General features: G+C 30.6%; 3 protein-coding genes across 12 annotated transcripts; all 3 read right to left on the bottom strand.

The window, feature by feature from the left end:
• Positions 1-2,180: 2,180 nt before the first annotated feature.
• On the bottom strand, positions 2,181-5,537 carry LOC137832654 (uncharacterized). 10 transcript variants are annotated; one of them, XM_068640945.1, is made up of 10 exons: positions 5,295-5,494; positions 4,731-4,994; positions 4,237-4,622; positions 3,966-4,154; positions 3,778-3,886; positions 3,633-3,691; positions 3,363-3,525; positions 3,191-3,267; positions 2,555-3,089; positions 2,181-2,474 (listed from the first exon to the last, which is right to left on the bottom strand). In XM_068640945.1, the coding sequence occupies exons 1-10, from the start codon at positions 5,446-5,448 to the stop codon at positions 2,365-2,367; spliced, it is 2,046 nt and encodes a 681-aa protein (XP_068497046.1). In that variant the 5' UTR covers positions 5,449-5,494; the 3' UTR covers positions 2,181-2,364. The 10 variants fall into 10 exon arrangements, with proteins under 10 accessions (XP_068497046.1, XP_068497049.1, XP_068497048.1 ...); XM_068640948.1 differs by having other exon boundaries at positions 3,200-3,267; positions 3,417-3,525; XM_068640947.1 differs by having other exon boundaries at positions 3,200-3,267; positions 5,295-5,471.
• Positions 5,538-8,008: 2,471 nt separating this feature from the next.
• LOC137832653 (F-box protein At4g05010-like) lies at positions 8,009-9,486 on the bottom strand. The gene is made up of 4 exons (XM_068640937.1): positions 9,236-9,486; positions 8,831-9,060; positions 8,647-8,721; positions 8,009-8,538 (listed from the first exon to the last, which is right to left on the bottom strand). Exons 1-4 carry the CDS (start codon positions 9,405-9,407, stop codon positions 8,338-8,340), a joined length of 678 nt encoding a protein of 225 aa, XP_068497038.1. The 5' UTR covers positions 9,408-9,486; the 3' UTR covers positions 8,009-8,337.
• Positions 9,487-13,822: 4,336 nt separating this feature from the next.
• LOC137832652 (putative FBD-associated F-box protein At1g61330) lies at positions 13,823-16,415 on the bottom strand. The gene is made up of 3 exons (XM_068640936.1): positions 15,239-16,415; positions 14,906-15,070; positions 13,823-14,572 (listed from the first exon to the last, which is right to left on the bottom strand). The coding sequence occupies exons 1-3, from the start codon at positions 16,157-16,159 to the stop codon at positions 14,207-14,209; spliced, it is 1,452 nt and encodes a 483-aa protein (XP_068497037.1). The 5' UTR covers positions 16,160-16,415; the 3' UTR covers positions 13,823-14,206.
• Positions 16,416-18,634: the final 2,219 nt, after the last annotated feature.

Raw genomic sequence — 18,634 nt, 5'->3', positions numbered from 1 at the left:
TGATTCTTGAAATTTGTGTCTATTTATATGATTATCACGTGTCCTTTGTTATTGAGTCAAATTAAGAATTTGGATCATGTTTAAAAATGTATTGCTTAATGCTTGATTGACTACTGATTAGTCTTGTTAATCCTCTATTTAGACGTAATGATCTTAGTCGTGTCGATCGGTCTTAACCGGATATTGGGTCTCCGGATATCGTACGGACCCGACCGATACATTTACATGAAAAGATTTCATAAATCTCTTTTAATTATGTTTTCTGAACTATTTATTTCAATAAAATCCTGAATACTGAATACGTATTAATTATTTTAAAATAGTTTAAGGACTCGACTAAAATTTGTAAATATTTGAGAAACCTATGACATATTTAACTTTGAATTTGTGTGTTTTTAGCAGTTCCAACATCTCACATTATGAATAGCAAAAGCATGTACAAGTGATCCGTGTACTATGTCGTGCCTATGCGTATGAGGTTAACATTCAATTCAACCATTCATCAACAATAATTAATGACTGTTGACTTTCTCTTCTTCAACCAACCAGTTAGTCCTTGCAATGCCATGATTATGTTTATGCTTATATTTCGTGCAATCAGATATGCTAACATTTCATGCATTAAGTATACAAGTTCAACAAGACATTAAATAAGGGACCCATTTACCAAAATCTTCTTTCTACTAAATTCATTGTATGTTTGATGTCACATTTAATGAAAATCACAAATATATGCATGTTATATTAACAACTCAGTAACATCCATGCAAAGATGATAGAGCAAACAAAGCAAACATTAGTTCTTGTTCATCAAATATCATAAATGGTTACTAAAAGACAGCATACCCAGTTCCACCTACAACTCCCGAGGTGCTAAATCATTACCAAGTTAATAGCTCCATTATTCCCCACACTAATAACATTTTTGTCTCTTCAATAGCTACTTGTTCCCCAACATTCCCTGCATTAAAAGCCCCACTATTATACCCTGCATCAAGGCCAGTTAGAACCCACCCATGTATTCCTTCCTCTTGTCCAGATTCATTTCTACCAAACCCAACACCTGAATTTCTCACATTGCTCAGTTTCCCCCTTCCTTCCATGACTTGTCAGTTTCCATCATTAAGCATCAGCACTGTTATATTCATCATTCTTTTTTGGCAATTCAATACACACAAATAATACATGCAATAAGTATTGAAGATGTTGGTAATATGAACAAATAAAAGCCTTCCCTTTTGGACTTTGAAGTTTCCCACTTATGATTGCCATGTGCAGACATGGATTTTACACCCTTCTCTTATTAAGGAACTCAATAAATACAATTTGTTCTTCTGACAACTCTGAATGCAATCACTGTACCTTTTCAATTAATGTATTCAAACATATTTCAAACCATTTCTCATATGTACAGCGGGCTGCAAATAAAGGTTGTGATTTCTGTCACTTGGAAGACTACCTCATATTCACTAAGTTCGGGGTCTTGTAGCTATTTCATCTATTCACGGTCATCAATGCCTACCGATATACCTCTTGTAAAGCTCAATTTGATTGCATGATAAGTGCATTAGGACTGATAATGGTGGTGTGTGTGGAAGTTAAAAGTTTTATGAGTAAGCTCAACTATATAAAATAACAAGACATCACCTTCAATCTAAAATTTAAGAATTTTTGAATTTTTTCCCGCATTCTATTAAGCAGTTCTAAACATTATGCACCAAACCGGAACAGCGACCTGCAAGAATGCTCTAGGAGAAACCTTAACCGTGTTTACTTGATACCAAAGATAAACTTCCATTCTTTATTTAGTTTTTTTTTTTAAGTTCCTTTTGACGGTACAATTTGATACCATTCCCTTACTAGAACGTGCTTAACCTATTGAAACTTTTCACCCCAATGGGAATTATAACGTAGTATTAAAAAGAATAAGAATATGCAACATATCATTAAATGCTCTATTCATTTCTTGATTCACACAAGTGTACATGCAATTCCATGCAGAATACTAACAAATATACATAATACACAATTTTATGAACTTAGCTAACTTTGGTGGATATACCCTTATCCTCTCTTACTAAACACATTTTCTTACTTTAGTACAGTTAATTTCCTTAATATGAGAAAACTAAATCACCAAACCTCTGCCCGTAAGTAATGTATTAGTGTACACAATTTAATTTCTTTCCCTATATAATGAACCTCACTTTATTACTTTCAGTCACATATATAAATAAATAATAATAAATATCCAACATGAATGCACACATGTATATTTGCAGTCAGTGAGCCATGATCCCCTTCTAAACACATTGATATCTACCTAGCCACATGGATCAGATGAATCCACACAAAACACAACAGTTAGAAGTATCTTGGACGATGAGGGGCATATCTCTCTGAATAAGGCATGTTATTGGGTGAACTTCCATATGGAGGTCTTGGAGTCGGTATCTCGTACGGGGTAAGTGAATCTGAGAAGTAATAGCAACAAATAAAGAATGTATTAATTAAAATATAGGTCAAGAAGAAAAGGTAAGAAGAGAGTAAGTACCGAAAGTGGTTGGGGAGTGATTATGTAGGTCAGGCCGGAAACCTCTCAGGGATTGGCTGTATACCTCTGTAGGATAATGTTCACCATGAGTTCTATAATCGAATGACATTGCCCTGGCACTTGCTCTAGGAGAGGATTCATTTAGGCCACTCCTGTAGGCATCAGGATAAGGTTCACCACGAGTTATATAATCAAAAGACATTGCTCTTGCACTTGCTGTAGAGGGTTCATTCATACCACTCCTGAAGGCATCAGGAAAAGCATCATGACAAACCCTATCGTTCCCTACAATGTTTGGCCTGTATGGGCCACCCACAACAGAGTGGTTGAAATTCCGGATATCACCCCTCGAAATGGCACTGTAAGTTTGATTATAACCGGCAATATTTCTAGGGAAGAAACTTGATTCATTATTGGAATAAGGTTCACAAGGAGAGGGTACTCTGGCAACACGTGGAATTTGACTTCCTGGATATACTCCAGAAAATGAATTTATACTCCTCTGAAGTTCAGTCACATGAGCATTTGCATTAACCTATGAACAGTTATTCCACCTAGGTATCAGCATTGTTGCCACAAAAAGAGAATAAATTGACGTATAAGGTTGCAGTTTGATATAGATATCTAGAATTAAACCTGACTTACTTGACTAGGCATCCCATAGTTGTTTGGAGTCATAGTAGAATAAGAGCCTGACTGGTGAAGACCACTGCCTGAATCAAAGTTGCATCATCGTTAAGATCATCAAAAGGTATTAAACTACTCATAGATGCTGCAAGTAAACAGATAACTGCACGTATATAAAAACCTGTCAAACTTCTTTTATTTTGTAAAGGGGATCCAGAAAAAGACTCATAACAACCTCCAAGGGATGATGTTGACGTGTTATTATTAGAAACATATGCAAGATTCTGCTTCATCTGATCCAAATATTTCCGAGACTCGCTTCGGTTCAGTTCTACAAACATAACCTAAAGGTACAAATAAAAATTTAGGTAGAACACGAGTTAGACTAGTACTACAGTCATGATTAACAATCACAGTAACAAAAATTGTAGACTAGTAGATTACTAAATACCTCATCAAAAGCTTCATCTGAACGAGGCATATCCTTGCTTTCAGGCAGCACATAATTAGCTGCCACACCGTAAACAGAATAAATAGGCCATAAGATGAACTTAAAACTAGCAGATAAAAAGGAAAAAAAAAAAAACTAACAATACCTATCATTTTATTCACAGCATCAAGTGGCACTTCTTTTCCCATTTCTGTAGATCTTTTCTCAGACCTTATCTTGAGCTCTTCTGGCCTTGGGAATACAACAACAGCAATCTGGAATGGACAAAAAATTATATAAAAAAATGCATAGAATATTTGTATTCCAAGTTTCAACAATCAGATATATAGCCACCTTTTGATAATCAGAAAATGATTTAAGCTTACGCTTACGTGCACTTTTATACACATTTGTCTGGTCAATTATGTAATTTCGAGGTATATTAGCTGCCCTGGACAGCAGTATATTGAATATTCCAGTAGCCCTCTCCATCAGAAGATCAAATCTTTCACCATAGTTGTTTTTCCGCAATAGTCCAGGTACCTGCATGACGTTGGATTCAGAAAAAAAAAACACTACAAATCGAAAACAATAATCACAAATTTGGTCCAAGCAAAGCCCTAACCTTCATCTGATCAAGAATTAAGTTTGTCCCAAGTAACACATAACGCTTTTCTGGATTATCTCTCACCCATTTTTCTGCCCATGTAGTCTTGCCTGAAGCTGGTAATCCCACCATCATTATCATTTCACAATCCTTTGGATCAGAAAAAGTAGGTCCCATAACTATGTTTGCATCCTCCACAGCCGAGGCCCACGGTTTAAACCCTTCTTCCGGAACAAGCCCATCTCCAACACTGAACTGCATTTGGACCTCAACATTTTTCAACAACACATGTGGAAAAAGTGCTGATTTCCACAGTAAATTCCCTGGAGGAGAATCCACCACTCCAAGGCTAGCCACATCAAATTGAGCTGCAACACCCAACCATTTACCATTCTTGGAGAAACCTATAGAAGCCAACGGTTTGCTTTCAAGGTCAACACAACAAATTATTGTATCCCCAACACCAAACCTATCTCCAAAATTTACAAATCTTCCAGAATTTGAAAACTTGCCAGTACCACCATATCCAAAGCTGTGTCTAGACTCTCCAAGGTTCCCAACTGTATCGTTGCCTCTGGAAATCCCAAGACGACAAATGTGTTGCTGCTCAGGGACAGTGTCATTCATATCAACCAGCTGTTCAGACACAACTTTACAGCCAAAACAATATTTACCTCTGATTATTCCCACGTTAGCCCGGGCACCAGACCAACAATAGGCAAACCCTTCCCCGTGAAGTCCATATCCAGCAAGTCCACATCGATCAATATTGAAATCTAACAATAAATAAAACTTTTAACTGAGATATCACAGGCCAAGGTAATAGATAGACAGAGAAAGCAATAAATTTTTTTACAATTTTGCATGCGTATTAACTAACTACTCCAGAAAATGCTTCATGTTAAATTCACAAAACCTCGAATCACTTCCCTTACGAAACCAGTAACCGGCAATTCTTCATCATTCTAAAGATTTTATCTCTTTTAACATTAAATTTGTCAGATAACTTGTTAGATTTTCATGATCAAATAATTAAACACAACTAATAAGATTGAGAGTGAAACGAAAATGAATACCTAAGTCACAGTCGGCAGGATTGAGAATGACACGCAGAGTAGAAGCAGATACATCAGATTCAGGTGCAGATTCCCTCACTTTCTTCGACAACAAGTGAGCATTTTCTTCCTCTTCCAAACGTCGTTTTGTGGAAGCCATTGTCGAGGATAACATAGAACATCCCCTTTCATACCTCAGTTTCTATTTCTGTCTTTATAGTGTTTGCTTTTATATTTCTCCATATCAAAATTTAAATGAATATTACATTTTATATTTTCATGTCATGTAAGTGTTATAGACTATCTAACGTAGACATTCATATAAAACAATATAATATAATATATAATATAAATATAAACATACATATAATTTTTAAAATATATAACACTGGATTTATATATTATATAATTATAAATTATATAAATTGACAATAAAAATTTATGTAGAAAATATGTTTTAACTTTTTATGGTAGAAAAATATTTTTTATTTTTTATAATCATAATAAAAATTTATATAATAAGTTTGAGTTTTAAAAAAATAATATATATACTTTTAAATTATATTAGAATCGTACTATAATTGTTAAAAATCTTATAAATATTTATTTTTAATGGAACATTTCATCAATACAAATCTTACAATCCAATTTTACAAGATTGAGTTAGATTTAAAGTCAAATTCTTAATGATATCATAGTCATTTAAAATCTATAGAGTTTATTGAGTCTATTGTATCATCGAGACCATCTATAAATATCGAGTCTCAAATACTAGTTGGTAGTTTCGATGTGACATAAATGTGTTGAAGATCTCACATCAATTAAAAATAGATAATTCATAATATATAAATGAGTGCAAACCTCACCTTATGAGATAATTTTATAAAGTTAAATTAAGTTTAAACTTGACTTTTCTTAAGATAAAGTTAAAAAAATAAAAAGTATGCAAGTAAATTTGCACATATCTACCCTCATTAGTTCAAGGACATTATCATCTTTCACCCCTTTAGAATTTATAGATTTTCAAAAAATATTTAAAGACAAGATTCCATGAATACAAAGCTTCTCATAGCTGTTAAATTAATATGCATATATCATTATTATGCTTATTGCTTATTGTAAGAGTACATGATAATTGATTCTTTCTCCTTCTCATTAGATTAATAAACTTAAATTAATGCGAATGTCCCAAGAACATTTATTTAATTAACATAATAAATTACATTGTTGATTTACCTTCCTAAGACAGAAGCAAGTGATTGATGCTGAGAATTTGTGGATAGTAGATCTGAAAACAGAGCATCCAAAGCGAGCAATTGGTGAAATGTTTAGTGCAACATTAACAAAATATAAATTTGAAAATTTTCTCAAAGTTGGATGTTGAACATGATAAAAAAACTCACCAGATACTTGAATATGAAAACTAAAATGTAGAAGAAAATTAATTTATTATGTAAACAATAATCACCATGACATTGTATAAGTCATGCATAATTTATTAATAAAAGTTAAGAAAAAAAAAACTAATTTGGAAGTATAATTTTTTATTTATTTTGTGAAGTTATGGTATATTTCTAAATATGTCTCATCTAAATACCACTTATCCAAATAAGTAACTTTTTAAAAATTATCTATTTCAGTAATTCAATGCAATGCTTTTGTCTCCTTAGTATAAGCATTCATTCAAAAAAATCTATTATGTGAAATCTTTCGTATAGTTTCATTATGTAGCAGACATTTGTTTCACATCGTTTTTTTACTTTTTGGAAATATGAAGATGAAAACATGCTTCTCATGTTTATTAAGATGTTATGAAATATTAATGTCTATTATGTTTATTTAAAAAAAAAATACAGTTTTTTTTATCAGCACACAGTTTCTATTTTCATAAGAAAAGGTAAACATGTATGAATATAACATTATACTGTGAATCAATTATCCTTGTTATTTTGAAAAATATTTATAATTTAACATCTTCACCAAGCACCACGATAATGATAAGGCAATTTGCTACCCAAGTTGCTAATAGCAACCTAAATTATAGAGGACAAAACAAAAAAGAACAGTTTATTTCTCCTTCTCAATTTCTCTATCAGAGGAAATATCACATAAATTGGTGAATCTTCACACAAAAACTCCATCAAAATAAATCATCAAAAGAATATCTAGAGAAAAAGGAAGGTTACCAAAATATTAAAAAAAATCGAATCTTTCTTCATTTTATTAAAGACAAAAATTGCCCTCCAAACAAAATCCTTAAAACCTTTCTACAGTATTATAGATACACAGCCAAATGAAAAATTACTGGTAAATTTAATATAATGAGTCTCCCTCTTCTAATTGCCAATGTATAATAGATATACACAAAGACTGCACACAGCCAAGTAAAAGATTACAGTTGAACCTTTTTTCTAACAGCACATCCATACAAAAAGATTACAACATAACCAAGTGAAAGATTACAGTTAAATTTAGTATGATTAAGTACTCAAGGATCCTAAGAAGCACAAATTTTCCTATGTTTTTCATTTCTCATTATTTTGAAAAGTATTCACAATTTAAAACCCTCTCCCTTATTTGTTGATGATAGTAACTGACATGCAGTGTTAAAGAAAAGCAATTAATATCTCCTTTCTCAATCTCTGTATTGAGAGAAATTATCACTGAATTATGTAAACATTGTGTGAACATCAAAGCAAAATGAATCTGTTAGCAACAAGATACACAGAGAGAGGTAAGCAGAAAAAAATGAATTTCCTCGTTTCATTAATACAGGACAAAGTGTGGGTAGAACCAGCAATATGTCATCAAATTTATCACAATATGAGGGCCAAAGGTTGGCCTCCAAACAAAATTCTAAGAATTTGGACGTTTTTCTGTTCTATTTGGCTGTCTATAGATGTACAGAAAGATGTTAAGCGTGTATCTTCAATGAAAGATTTGAAGAAAGCTTGTGTGAAGACTTCTGATCTACCAAAGGTATAATCTATTCAATGTAATCTATCTATTCACAATCCTCACTTCTGATTGTTATCTCTTTCGCCCTTCTTCCTTGACTCACCATTCAAAATCCCTCTTTAAACAATGCCATTGTGATGTCAGCCAAATTTGCATTCCACCTTGGCTTTGATTTTCTCAAGGGTGCCTTTGGAGTTTCAATTTCCTTAAACACATTTGGGTTCTCCAAATCAGAAGGATTAAGAAAAGCAAAAGTTTTCTTCTTTGGGGTACTGTACTCAAAATGTAAGTCCTTTGCTATCAGAGTCTGCAATAGACAAAACCCAACAGTTACCAATTAGAATAATCAACCATCAATGATCAAACTGAGCAATAATGGACCTAATAGCCTCCTACTGGTTTTCATCACACTTACTGCTTCTCTGATTGTTTTCGACACATGAAAAAGCTGCTTCAAATCTTCATGGTCCACGCCGCACAAAACCTGGACCTGCAATTCAAATACCCTCCACGCACTTAGAAACAAAACTCACAAAAAATCAAAATCCAAGCTTCAAATTTGCAGAAACACAAACAAAATTTCAAATTTCTATAATTACCAGAATTTCCTGAGGAAGGGCTTCAAGGAGAGACATCTCAGACTTGGAAGAGATTTCACGGCTGCATATTTTCTTGGATGGAGTTGAAACTGGAGGAGAAGCTTCCACATCGTTGGAAACCACAACCCTCTTCCTTCCCAGTGTCAGAGTATTACTATAATCCGCAAGCCCAATTGCCATATCTCCAAGCACAAACTCAACAACAAAAGACGCCCCTTTTCTGCTGCACTCTGCAATACCCAAAAAAAAATCCCCTATTTATCAACCATTAACACAAACTCGTGAGGGAAATTATGAGACTGTGAATACTGCTGGGAAACAATCAATTCTTTCCCGAAAGAGTGTTATGAGAATTGTCATTAAGAAGAGGAAAGAAATTTTTCAAAGGAGATATAGAAATCAAACCTATTGCGTTCTGAGGGAAGAGTGCTAGATTTACTAGGGTTTCTATTTCTGATTCCAGGAAATTGAAATTGAAAATCACAAATTGAGAAACTGCACAGTTGGTTATTTGGTTCAAGTATGAGTCAAAATAATGGCCACATTTATATGAATCCCAGAAAGACTTTTGAAGCATTTAAAAAATGGTTATCAATTACAAACTGCAATTTAAATAAAAAAAGTAATAGAAGGGAGAAAATTAAGGTAATTTCAGTAGTCACTTCCAATCATCTGATTGGCGGTTAAACGGAGATCAGAAACAGAAAAAAAAAGAAATAACCGTTAGAAAATGACAGGTGTTGCTGTGGGATAGGCTGATGATGACATGGCAATTTGGTCGGTCAGAGTCGGTGATGTCGGTACCTTCCTACACAAGTTCTGTTCGTGTGGTGGGCTGTTATTTTGAGGATGAAAAGCATTAGCCAATAGTATGGAGACACGTGTTGGAATCCAAGGTATTAGTGGATTCTCTACCATGAACACAATAAAGTAAGGCGTACAATAGCAATTGACCACAGTTCTAAGTTGGCCTATTTTGGCGGCTGGCGGCTTGAGGATGTTTTACCAGGTTTTACACGGTCTGAAAACAATAAACTCTGTTTTATTTATTTATTTATTTATTTAATTCAGTTTTAAGTGATAATAGTAATTTCGTAATTGGGTCAAATGCATATATGACAAAATTTTGATGGATGGATTTAACTGTTTATATGTGTAAAGGACTATAAAATCTCCAATGGTGATTAGTAGAAAGAAGCATATTTTATTTTTGTATTGTTTAATTTTAATAAAATATCACAGCAAAATTATAATTTAATTTACTTTTGGGATATAATTTCGTTATTCTAAAATGCTAAATAGAATAAGTATAAATGAATTTCAATATATTTTAACTTAGATATTAGGTTGATCCTAAGTAAATTAATAAAATAAATCGTTTGACAATATTTGGGCAATCACGAGTCCTATAGATACTAGTGAAAATATATAAATTTTAGCGTATATGTATATGTTTTTTTATTGTTTTAAATTAAAATAGTTATAATTTTGTAAAATAGTAAAATAAATGTACAGAATAATCATTTTTAAATAAGAAAGTTATATAGTTATTTTTAAGTTAAGAAAATATATACTTACGTATTTTATTAAATAAAAATTATTTTTATTTATTAAAAGATAGATAAAAGTAAAAATTATTGTTATTTATTAAAAAATATATTTGATTGATTAAAAATTATTAAAATATATAACTTAAAAATTTAAATAACACATATTTATACAATTCAACTAAATAAATAAACAAAGTATACTTATTTTAGAATTAAAAAGAAAGGAGTGTATATTTTTAAAAAGGATAAAATTTATTGTAGAAAAAATATATTTTAAAAAATAGCAAATGAGTTAATGAGAAAAGAATATTTCAAAATAAAAGGAAATATTACAACAATTTTACATCTTTTAAAAGTATAAAATAAATATTAATAATTAGTATAATCTTATATATAAAGAGGAAGTTTATAAAAAGAAAATATTTAGAAAATAGTAAACATGAGATCTGACTAGGGAAAAAAACTCAACACAAAAGGAATTTTAAAAAATTATTAATTTTAGATCTTTTAAAAGTGTAAAACTAAATATTAAGTGCGGTGTAATTGCATATAAAACAAATAATATGATATTATCTTCTCATTTAAAAGCAATAACTTCAAATTTATACTGTTAAATTAGATTGGATAATTAGTCCAATCTAATAATTTTAGAGGATATGATAATTTAAAAACGGCAGAAAAAATAATTGTGGTGGTTTTTCCTATCCAAACCTATTTATAAAAATTTTAGAAGATTAAACAGCTATATATGATGTTTTTAGTTTAGTAACCTATCTATTTTCACCCAAATACATAACTAATTTTTTTTAAAATTGTGAAGAAAAAGTTTTCTTGTATGTATTATAAATTTTGTTCTCATTATATTAATATTATATATATAATTATTATTCTGATATGAAATTAAATTATTTTTATTCAAAATGTATTTTTTTAAAGAAAATAGTGTAATAGTTACATAAATAAAAATATCATTTAGGTTTTTATAATTTGTAAAAAAATAAAATAAATTATAATTCTGTAGATTTTCTCCCTGTACTAAAATCTAACCTAATTTAAAAAATTTATATTTTGAAAAATTATGTTAAAATTTATATTTTGTAAATTAAAATTTCGTAGATTTCTCTCCCACACTAAAAGATAGATTAACTAGTTCTACTTTCAAAATTGTCTGAATGTGGAAAAAATATTTGGTGCAATTTTATTTCAAAATTAATAATTTAGATAATTTTCAAAAAATTACATAGAGGATTAAATTGTACATGAAAAGACAACTTCACTGAATAAGATATTATATCTTCTAATATGATTTTAATATATTTTTTTTAAAATTTATTTTATAATTATGTTTATAAACATAAATTTTTTTAAAGGACGAAGTGAGAACATGATTTTAATGTTTTTTTAATTAGTATTATATTCATATTTATAAGAGCTTTTTTTTTATTTTTTTCAATTTACATTAAAATTAGATTTGAAAGCAACTTCATCTTAAATATAAAAAAAAAAATAAGTTATGCATAATTTTTAAATAAATTTGAAAAACCAATTATAATTGTGCTACATATATTTGGAGACACTACTTATTCTTTGCAAAATTGTTCTTTTAGGACACAATTTATATATTTATATAATTTTCTTAAAAAATATCTAGATCAGTACTTTCTAATTTAAATTATACTATTTTAATACTTGACACCAATGCGTTTATAAATAAGCGCTATAAGTTATATTTAAATATTAGTGTCTTATTTTTTTATATTTATTTTTATATTATAGGTTATTTTATTAGTTATATCATAGTCATAGTTGTGTAGTTAATTACCAAAAAATATTATTCATAGATTAAGTTGTTTGTATTCCTTCTTAGATGAGCTTATGTAAAATAAACAATTTGATTTTAGGTACTTTTAAATATTTTATACATTTTAAAATAACACAATTTTTTAATAAGACAAAACAAACAATAAAATACAGACAAATAAAAGGAGTATAATATTAAAAACACCTCACAGAAGTAAATTTACTCCTTGAATATATATAATCTCTAAAACATTGAAAATTCAAATTTAATACAAAATGCAATCCAATACTTTTTTTCACGTCTTGTATATTTGAAATGACTTTTCAATGTTGCATTAAACATGAATTGTGTGAGTATCAATCCATTTCAATTGTTTTCTAAAACTTCATATTTGTGTGTGTGTAAATTACACTTTCCTTAATAACAAAACCAATTCTTACCCACCTAGATTTTTGTCAAAAAATTTCATTAATATAAAATAAAGAACAAAATTAGGGAAACTTGGGAAACTGATGTTAAGATCTATCACATCTAAGCTCCTTTTATATTGCCAGTATTATTTAAAATGGATTTCAAAAGAATATTTAAAGACTAGTAATATATCATTTATTGAGTACTATTTGATTAATATCTAAGTGTCTAAAACATTTATTGAGAAAAAAAAAGTGAGAACTTTATAAGAGACACCATAGGATAAGAAAAAGGAGATAAAAGAATGTTAATTAATATTTATTTTAAATATTTTTGTATGACTACTATCATATATATATATATATATATATTTTAATAATTAATATTAATATATATAAATAGCCATTAACACTACTGGTAAAGTTATATGTCCTTTCTCTGTTATATGAGAGTTTCCTTCATCAGGCTAGGTTAAAATTAATATTAACATTGATGGGACTGCTAGAAGATATCTTGATCTTGCTACTTCTGGAGGTATTTTTCGTGGGAGTATGGGAGAATTTATTGGAGTTTTTTTCTGTGTTTCTTGAATTTCAGACTGCTCTGGTTGTTGAGTTTTATGGGGTTATACATGTTGTGGAGGAAACTCAAAAAATGGGATTTACTAATATCTGGCTGAAATGTGATTCTGCTTTGGTTTGTGTTGTGTTTACTGCTAGGACAAATGTTCCTTGAATGCTTCGTAATCGATAGAATACTTGTCCTAGGTTTATGGTTACTCATATTTTTTGTGAAGGGAATGCATGTGCTGATAAGTTGGCTAATTTATGATTTATTCATAGAGAATCTTTTCATTTGTATATTAGGTTTTCATCTGGTCTGTTCTTAAAAAAATTTACCTATGTATCGTTTTTGTTAACATATGAGTTTTGGTTTAGTCTCCCGTATTTTTGTATTTTTTTTAATAATACTTTTTTCATGTGATGGTTTGATATGTAAGCTTAGCGGAAATCTTAAGTTGCATAGTGATGACTAACATGAAAGCTTTTATTTTAAAAAAAAATAGTCATTAGTAGTGATATACACTAAATATAATTTAAGACACTATAAAAGTTATTCATGTAATTTTGTCACACAACCATATAATAAAACAAAGAAGATAAAGACAACCATATAATAAAACAAAGAAGACAAAGAAAGGTAGATAGCGAGACATAGTAAACACTAAAGTAGAATATGATCCAAAAGATAGATAGATAATTGTTCTTATATATACAAGTTTTTTCCTTTGTAAGGGTTCTCAAAAGTTTATATCATATCAGTTCACCCCTTTTTTTCAATCTGATCACTACTAAACCGACCCCTAACTATTTTTTATGGCTTCTAGCATCACATTGTACAATGTAATCACCATCGCATTATCTTTAATCTCACAACACTAAACAAGGATGCAAGGAAAAGTAAATGTTACATCACTATAAACTAATCATGAAACTACCTGAACTTTTGTGATAACTCCTTTGTCTAATAACTTTAGTTGATTAAAGGAACTTACTCCAATGTTATCCCTGTAAATGATAAACTAATTGAAATGTTTATTCTTATACCAAGACTCTAGTCGGATGAAAATAACCACTCTTTTGAATGGGATGAACTGGAGCGACCAGGATCATCCGTATGCTCAAATGTAACTATTTTTGCTTCTGGCGATGCTTTCCAAGAGTGAAAAAGTTGATCATATTTGCGTCCATATGGTGTGCATATATTAGCAACACAGTTCTTTTGTGAGACCAGAACCAGAGCATCCAAATGGGTTGTTTTCTGCAGAAGGATCTTCGCTAGTTGAAGTTCAGCTGCTATAAACTTAAAACCTCTAAGCTTGATATAATTGAGCCGATCAAAGCAGAGATCAAATTTTTCCATCTTAGACTTTTGATGAAATTCCCAGTATGGTCCGCAGTCAAAAGTGTAATCATCTATCTGCAATATAGTTTAGAAAGAAAGATTGTAATTGAAAGTGATCATTATACTTAAAAGATTTGTAAAAATCATAAATATACTTCTCATAACTCATATTCTATATGTATCAAAAGTTTAAAGTAATTTATTATCCACATGTATACACTTTTTCCTTAGTGAAATTGTGTTAAGAATGAGTGGAATTGAAAAACTTTTGATGGAAAACTGAGATAGGAATGAATACACCAGCTGAGAAAAGTATAATATATTATTCCTACGCGTCATAAAATCATCAATAAGCAATCAATAACTACTGTTAATTATTGATTGAGGATTAATTAATGTCAGACTCACATCAATGAAAAGCTTCTCCACGAGAGGGCACCTCTTCATGAACGCAAGAATATCGTATGGATTGCAAAAAAGCCCCCCTTCCATGATCAAATGAAGCTCGATCAGATTGGAGAAACTGTAGCTAGCCTCTCCAAAAACTCCACGACGAACCTTAGCGGTCAAAGACTGAATTCCGATAAAAATAAAATTGTCACCATCAATCTATCAAAAAGACAAGATTTACATGCAGATCCTTAACTTACACAGACCACTAAAAGTAAAACTTTGATTCTTCATAAGAGCTATAACATGCATCATCTAATAAACTGTATTTAACACATAAAATGTATATACCTCAGGAACCAGAGCAGAAGCTGATAGAATCTTGACATGTGGGATGTCACTGACAAGGTTTTCCAGCACAGAAGCCTGGAAATACCCTCTGCTCCCAGCAGGCACAAAATTGAGGTAAGCCTCATTCAGTTTAGTTGTCTGAAAAAACCGGATTCTTGTTGGGACATGCCCACGATAGTGCACACACTCAATAGTGGCGGAATCAACCACAAACACTTCCACATTCTTACAGCGAGCAACTCTCACCCTTTTGAGAAATTTGTGCTCCCTAGCATATATTTCAACACACACAACTTCAGTACAGTAAAGCAGATCAACAGTCACAAGCTGCCTGCAATGAGATATCAAAGTGTGAATATTTTCATCTTTGAGAGGGACAAACCACAGAATCAGATTTCTCAGATTCGCCAAACTCAAGAGGTTTACTGGTAACTCCAAATTGCAATGGACCAGTTTCAAGGTACTCAATCTAAAGAGCTGGTTGAGAAAATCTGCGGTGAGAGTGAACCCGGAGTCCACAAAAAACAACTCCAGTTCCTGAATTCTCTTCTCACGGCAAATCTCGAGCCACTTCTGGATGAAGTTTTCAATCCCAACAGGGTCAATGTAGATTTGAAAAGCATCAATGTAGAGACCCCTGTGAGTCGCAAACAGGTGATCCACCAATTCAACGATGGACTCTCGGCTCCGTCGCTTCGAGAAAACTCTTCCGAACAAGAATCTGCGACTGATATGGGTGGAACTCCGAAAGTCCGATGAGAGAATGCATTGCTGCTTTGCCTGTCTGATGGGTAAAAAGGAGATAATTTGCTCCATAATTTCAAATGGAAGATGTTGGAAAATATTCGGAGACAGTGTCGCCGTAGGCTGTGAGACGGTTCTGAGTCTCTTGGATCCGCAGTGAGTTTTGATTCTGACCATCGGAAAATGAAGAATTGAAACTGAAGAAGAAAAATTGGAAGAGAAAATGAGAAGGATTGGTTCTGAGGTTTGAAGAAATGGTGAACCCAGAACCTGATGAAAGAGTTTGAGGACATTGGGGATTTTTTATAGCTGAAAAACTCGCATCAAATTAATGATGTTACCTTAAACGTTGTTGCTCATGAAAACACCAAACTGTGCTGTGTTTTCTCACTATGCTGCTTTCTGTGCAAGGTTCGGACAAAAACATGCATCCACTTTAACAGTGACGTGGCATGTCAAAATCCCTAGTCAAGCGCATGAAACGACATGTGCTTCACAAGGAGCCCATGTCGTTTCGCTTGTTATCATTCCCTGCATGCTTTCTAAAACATGCCTGGTTTTGAGGCTTTAAATTTTTACCAAGTATTGCCTCCCCAACAAAAAAACAATATTCATATTAATTCATCATTATTACATTCATTTTTTTTAGTGCCAAATAAACAGAATAATTAATTCAATTATACTTTAATTATATTAATTTGGCAGTTGAAAACTAAATGTATTAAAACTTTTCAGAAATAATAAATATATATGAAAAAACTGTATACGTTTCTTTATTGTCATTTGTTTTTAATCATATAACTTACACATATTTATTATATTGCAAATAATCTTTTTAAAGTTTTGAGAGGTAACGTACTTCCATGTGAGAAATACAATTCATTTGACCTTTTACTTACATGCATGTATAATTTATATAAAAAAAAATAGACTTGTTATAAAATTCGAATTTGTTCTCAATTTCAGTTCAAACACTATTTTTCAATGGTCAATTTTGTTGAGAAAAAAAAAAGGTTACACAAATTTTAAGCATTTTTGTTTTATACAATTAGAATGAAATGATCTGTTTTTAAATAAAAGTTTTTATGTTAGGCATCATTATACAACTTGACATGCTGACACCTCAAGTAACAACAATCATTTGCTATCCTATGAAAAAAAGTATAATTAAAAAAAAATACCAAAAATATGGGAGACTATACCAAAATTCATAGGTTAACAAAAACGATATATAGGTAGACTATACATATTCATACAAAATTTCTAAGAACATACTAAATGTTAGTCTATTATACCAATGAAATGATTCTCTATGAATAAATCATAAATTAGCCAATTTATCATCACACATGTTTCCTTTACGAAAAAATTGAGTAACACTAAACCTGATTTTCCCACAATAATTAAGACAAATATTTCATCCAAAGCATCCAAGGAAAATTGGTCCTAGCACTAAACACATCACAAACCAAAGTAGAATTACATTCCATCAAGACATTAGTAAGCCACATCTTTTGATATTCTTCCATAACATGTATAACCCCATAAAACTCAACAACCAGAGCAATCTGAACTTAAAAAAAAAAAGAACACAGAGAAAACTCCAATAAATTTTCCCATATTTCCCACGAAAATACTTTCACAAGGAGCAAGACCAGGATATCCCCTAGCTGCCCCATCAGTATTAATTTTAACACAATCTGATGAAGGAAACTCTCATCTAACAGAAAGTGGATGAAAAATTTTACCAGTACGAATATTAACACAAAAAAACTTGATCACGTTGAAATTCAACATATTATTCTTTATTGAAGCTTTAGACAAGACATGAACCGTTTATTTTCATGTATAATAATGTTAATTTCTCATCACATGTAAGAAAATAAAAACAAAGTATTTTGTGCTAAGTAATATATGAGTGCAGTGACATTACTCCAACATTTCATTCACTTAATATTGGTAGTTCCTCTTTGTTTTAGAAATGTCTTTGAGAAAAAAAAAGTTTAGTGATAAATGATTATTATAAAATTTCTCAATCTGTAATTATTTAGATGTTATGAGTCAATCTTTTATTAAATATGTAAATTCACATTAGTTCCTGCTAAGTTCTTGGATGGCATGTGAAGCAAGATGGATTAGTTGACCCATCTTTATTTATGATGCATATTTTTAGAATTAAAATTGTCGATTGTTAATATTTTATATAAAACTTTATTTTCATTAAATTTTATTTATTGGAGTATTGTTGATATTTCTTTTGTTTTATTAGACATTGAACATTGTTTGATTTAATTTAATTTTTTTTCTTGTATTTCTATATTTGAAAAGTTATATCAATGACTATAATTAAATATATAGATCCAAAATAAAATATTTTTTTAAAAGAATACAAAGTAATGGATTTACCCATTAATTCATCCTATAATATAATTGGTTACCAGCCCATATAATTTAGACGGACCACTTCAACTTAAAATTGAGCCAAAATAGGTCCACTCCTAATAACCAATGAATTTTATTTGAAAATGAAATTTAAAAAAACACCTAAAAAGAGCTTTTAAATTTGTTTTTAATTCGTAATTTTGTTTCTTAAATTTCTTTTATGTAATTTTCATCCCTTAAATTTTAACTACATGTAAGTTTATTTAATTT

The sequence above is a fragment of the Phaseolus vulgaris genome, chromosome 6 (assembly GCF_000499845.2).
Source record: "Phaseolus vulgaris cultivar G19833 chromosome 6, P. vulgaris v2.0, whole genome shotgun sequence".
In the NCBI taxonomy this organism is placed as follows: Eukaryota; Viridiplantae; Streptophyta; class Magnoliopsida; order Fabales; family Fabaceae; genus Phaseolus; species Phaseolus vulgaris.
This window is presented reverse-complemented; position numbering and strand designations above follow the sequence as displayed.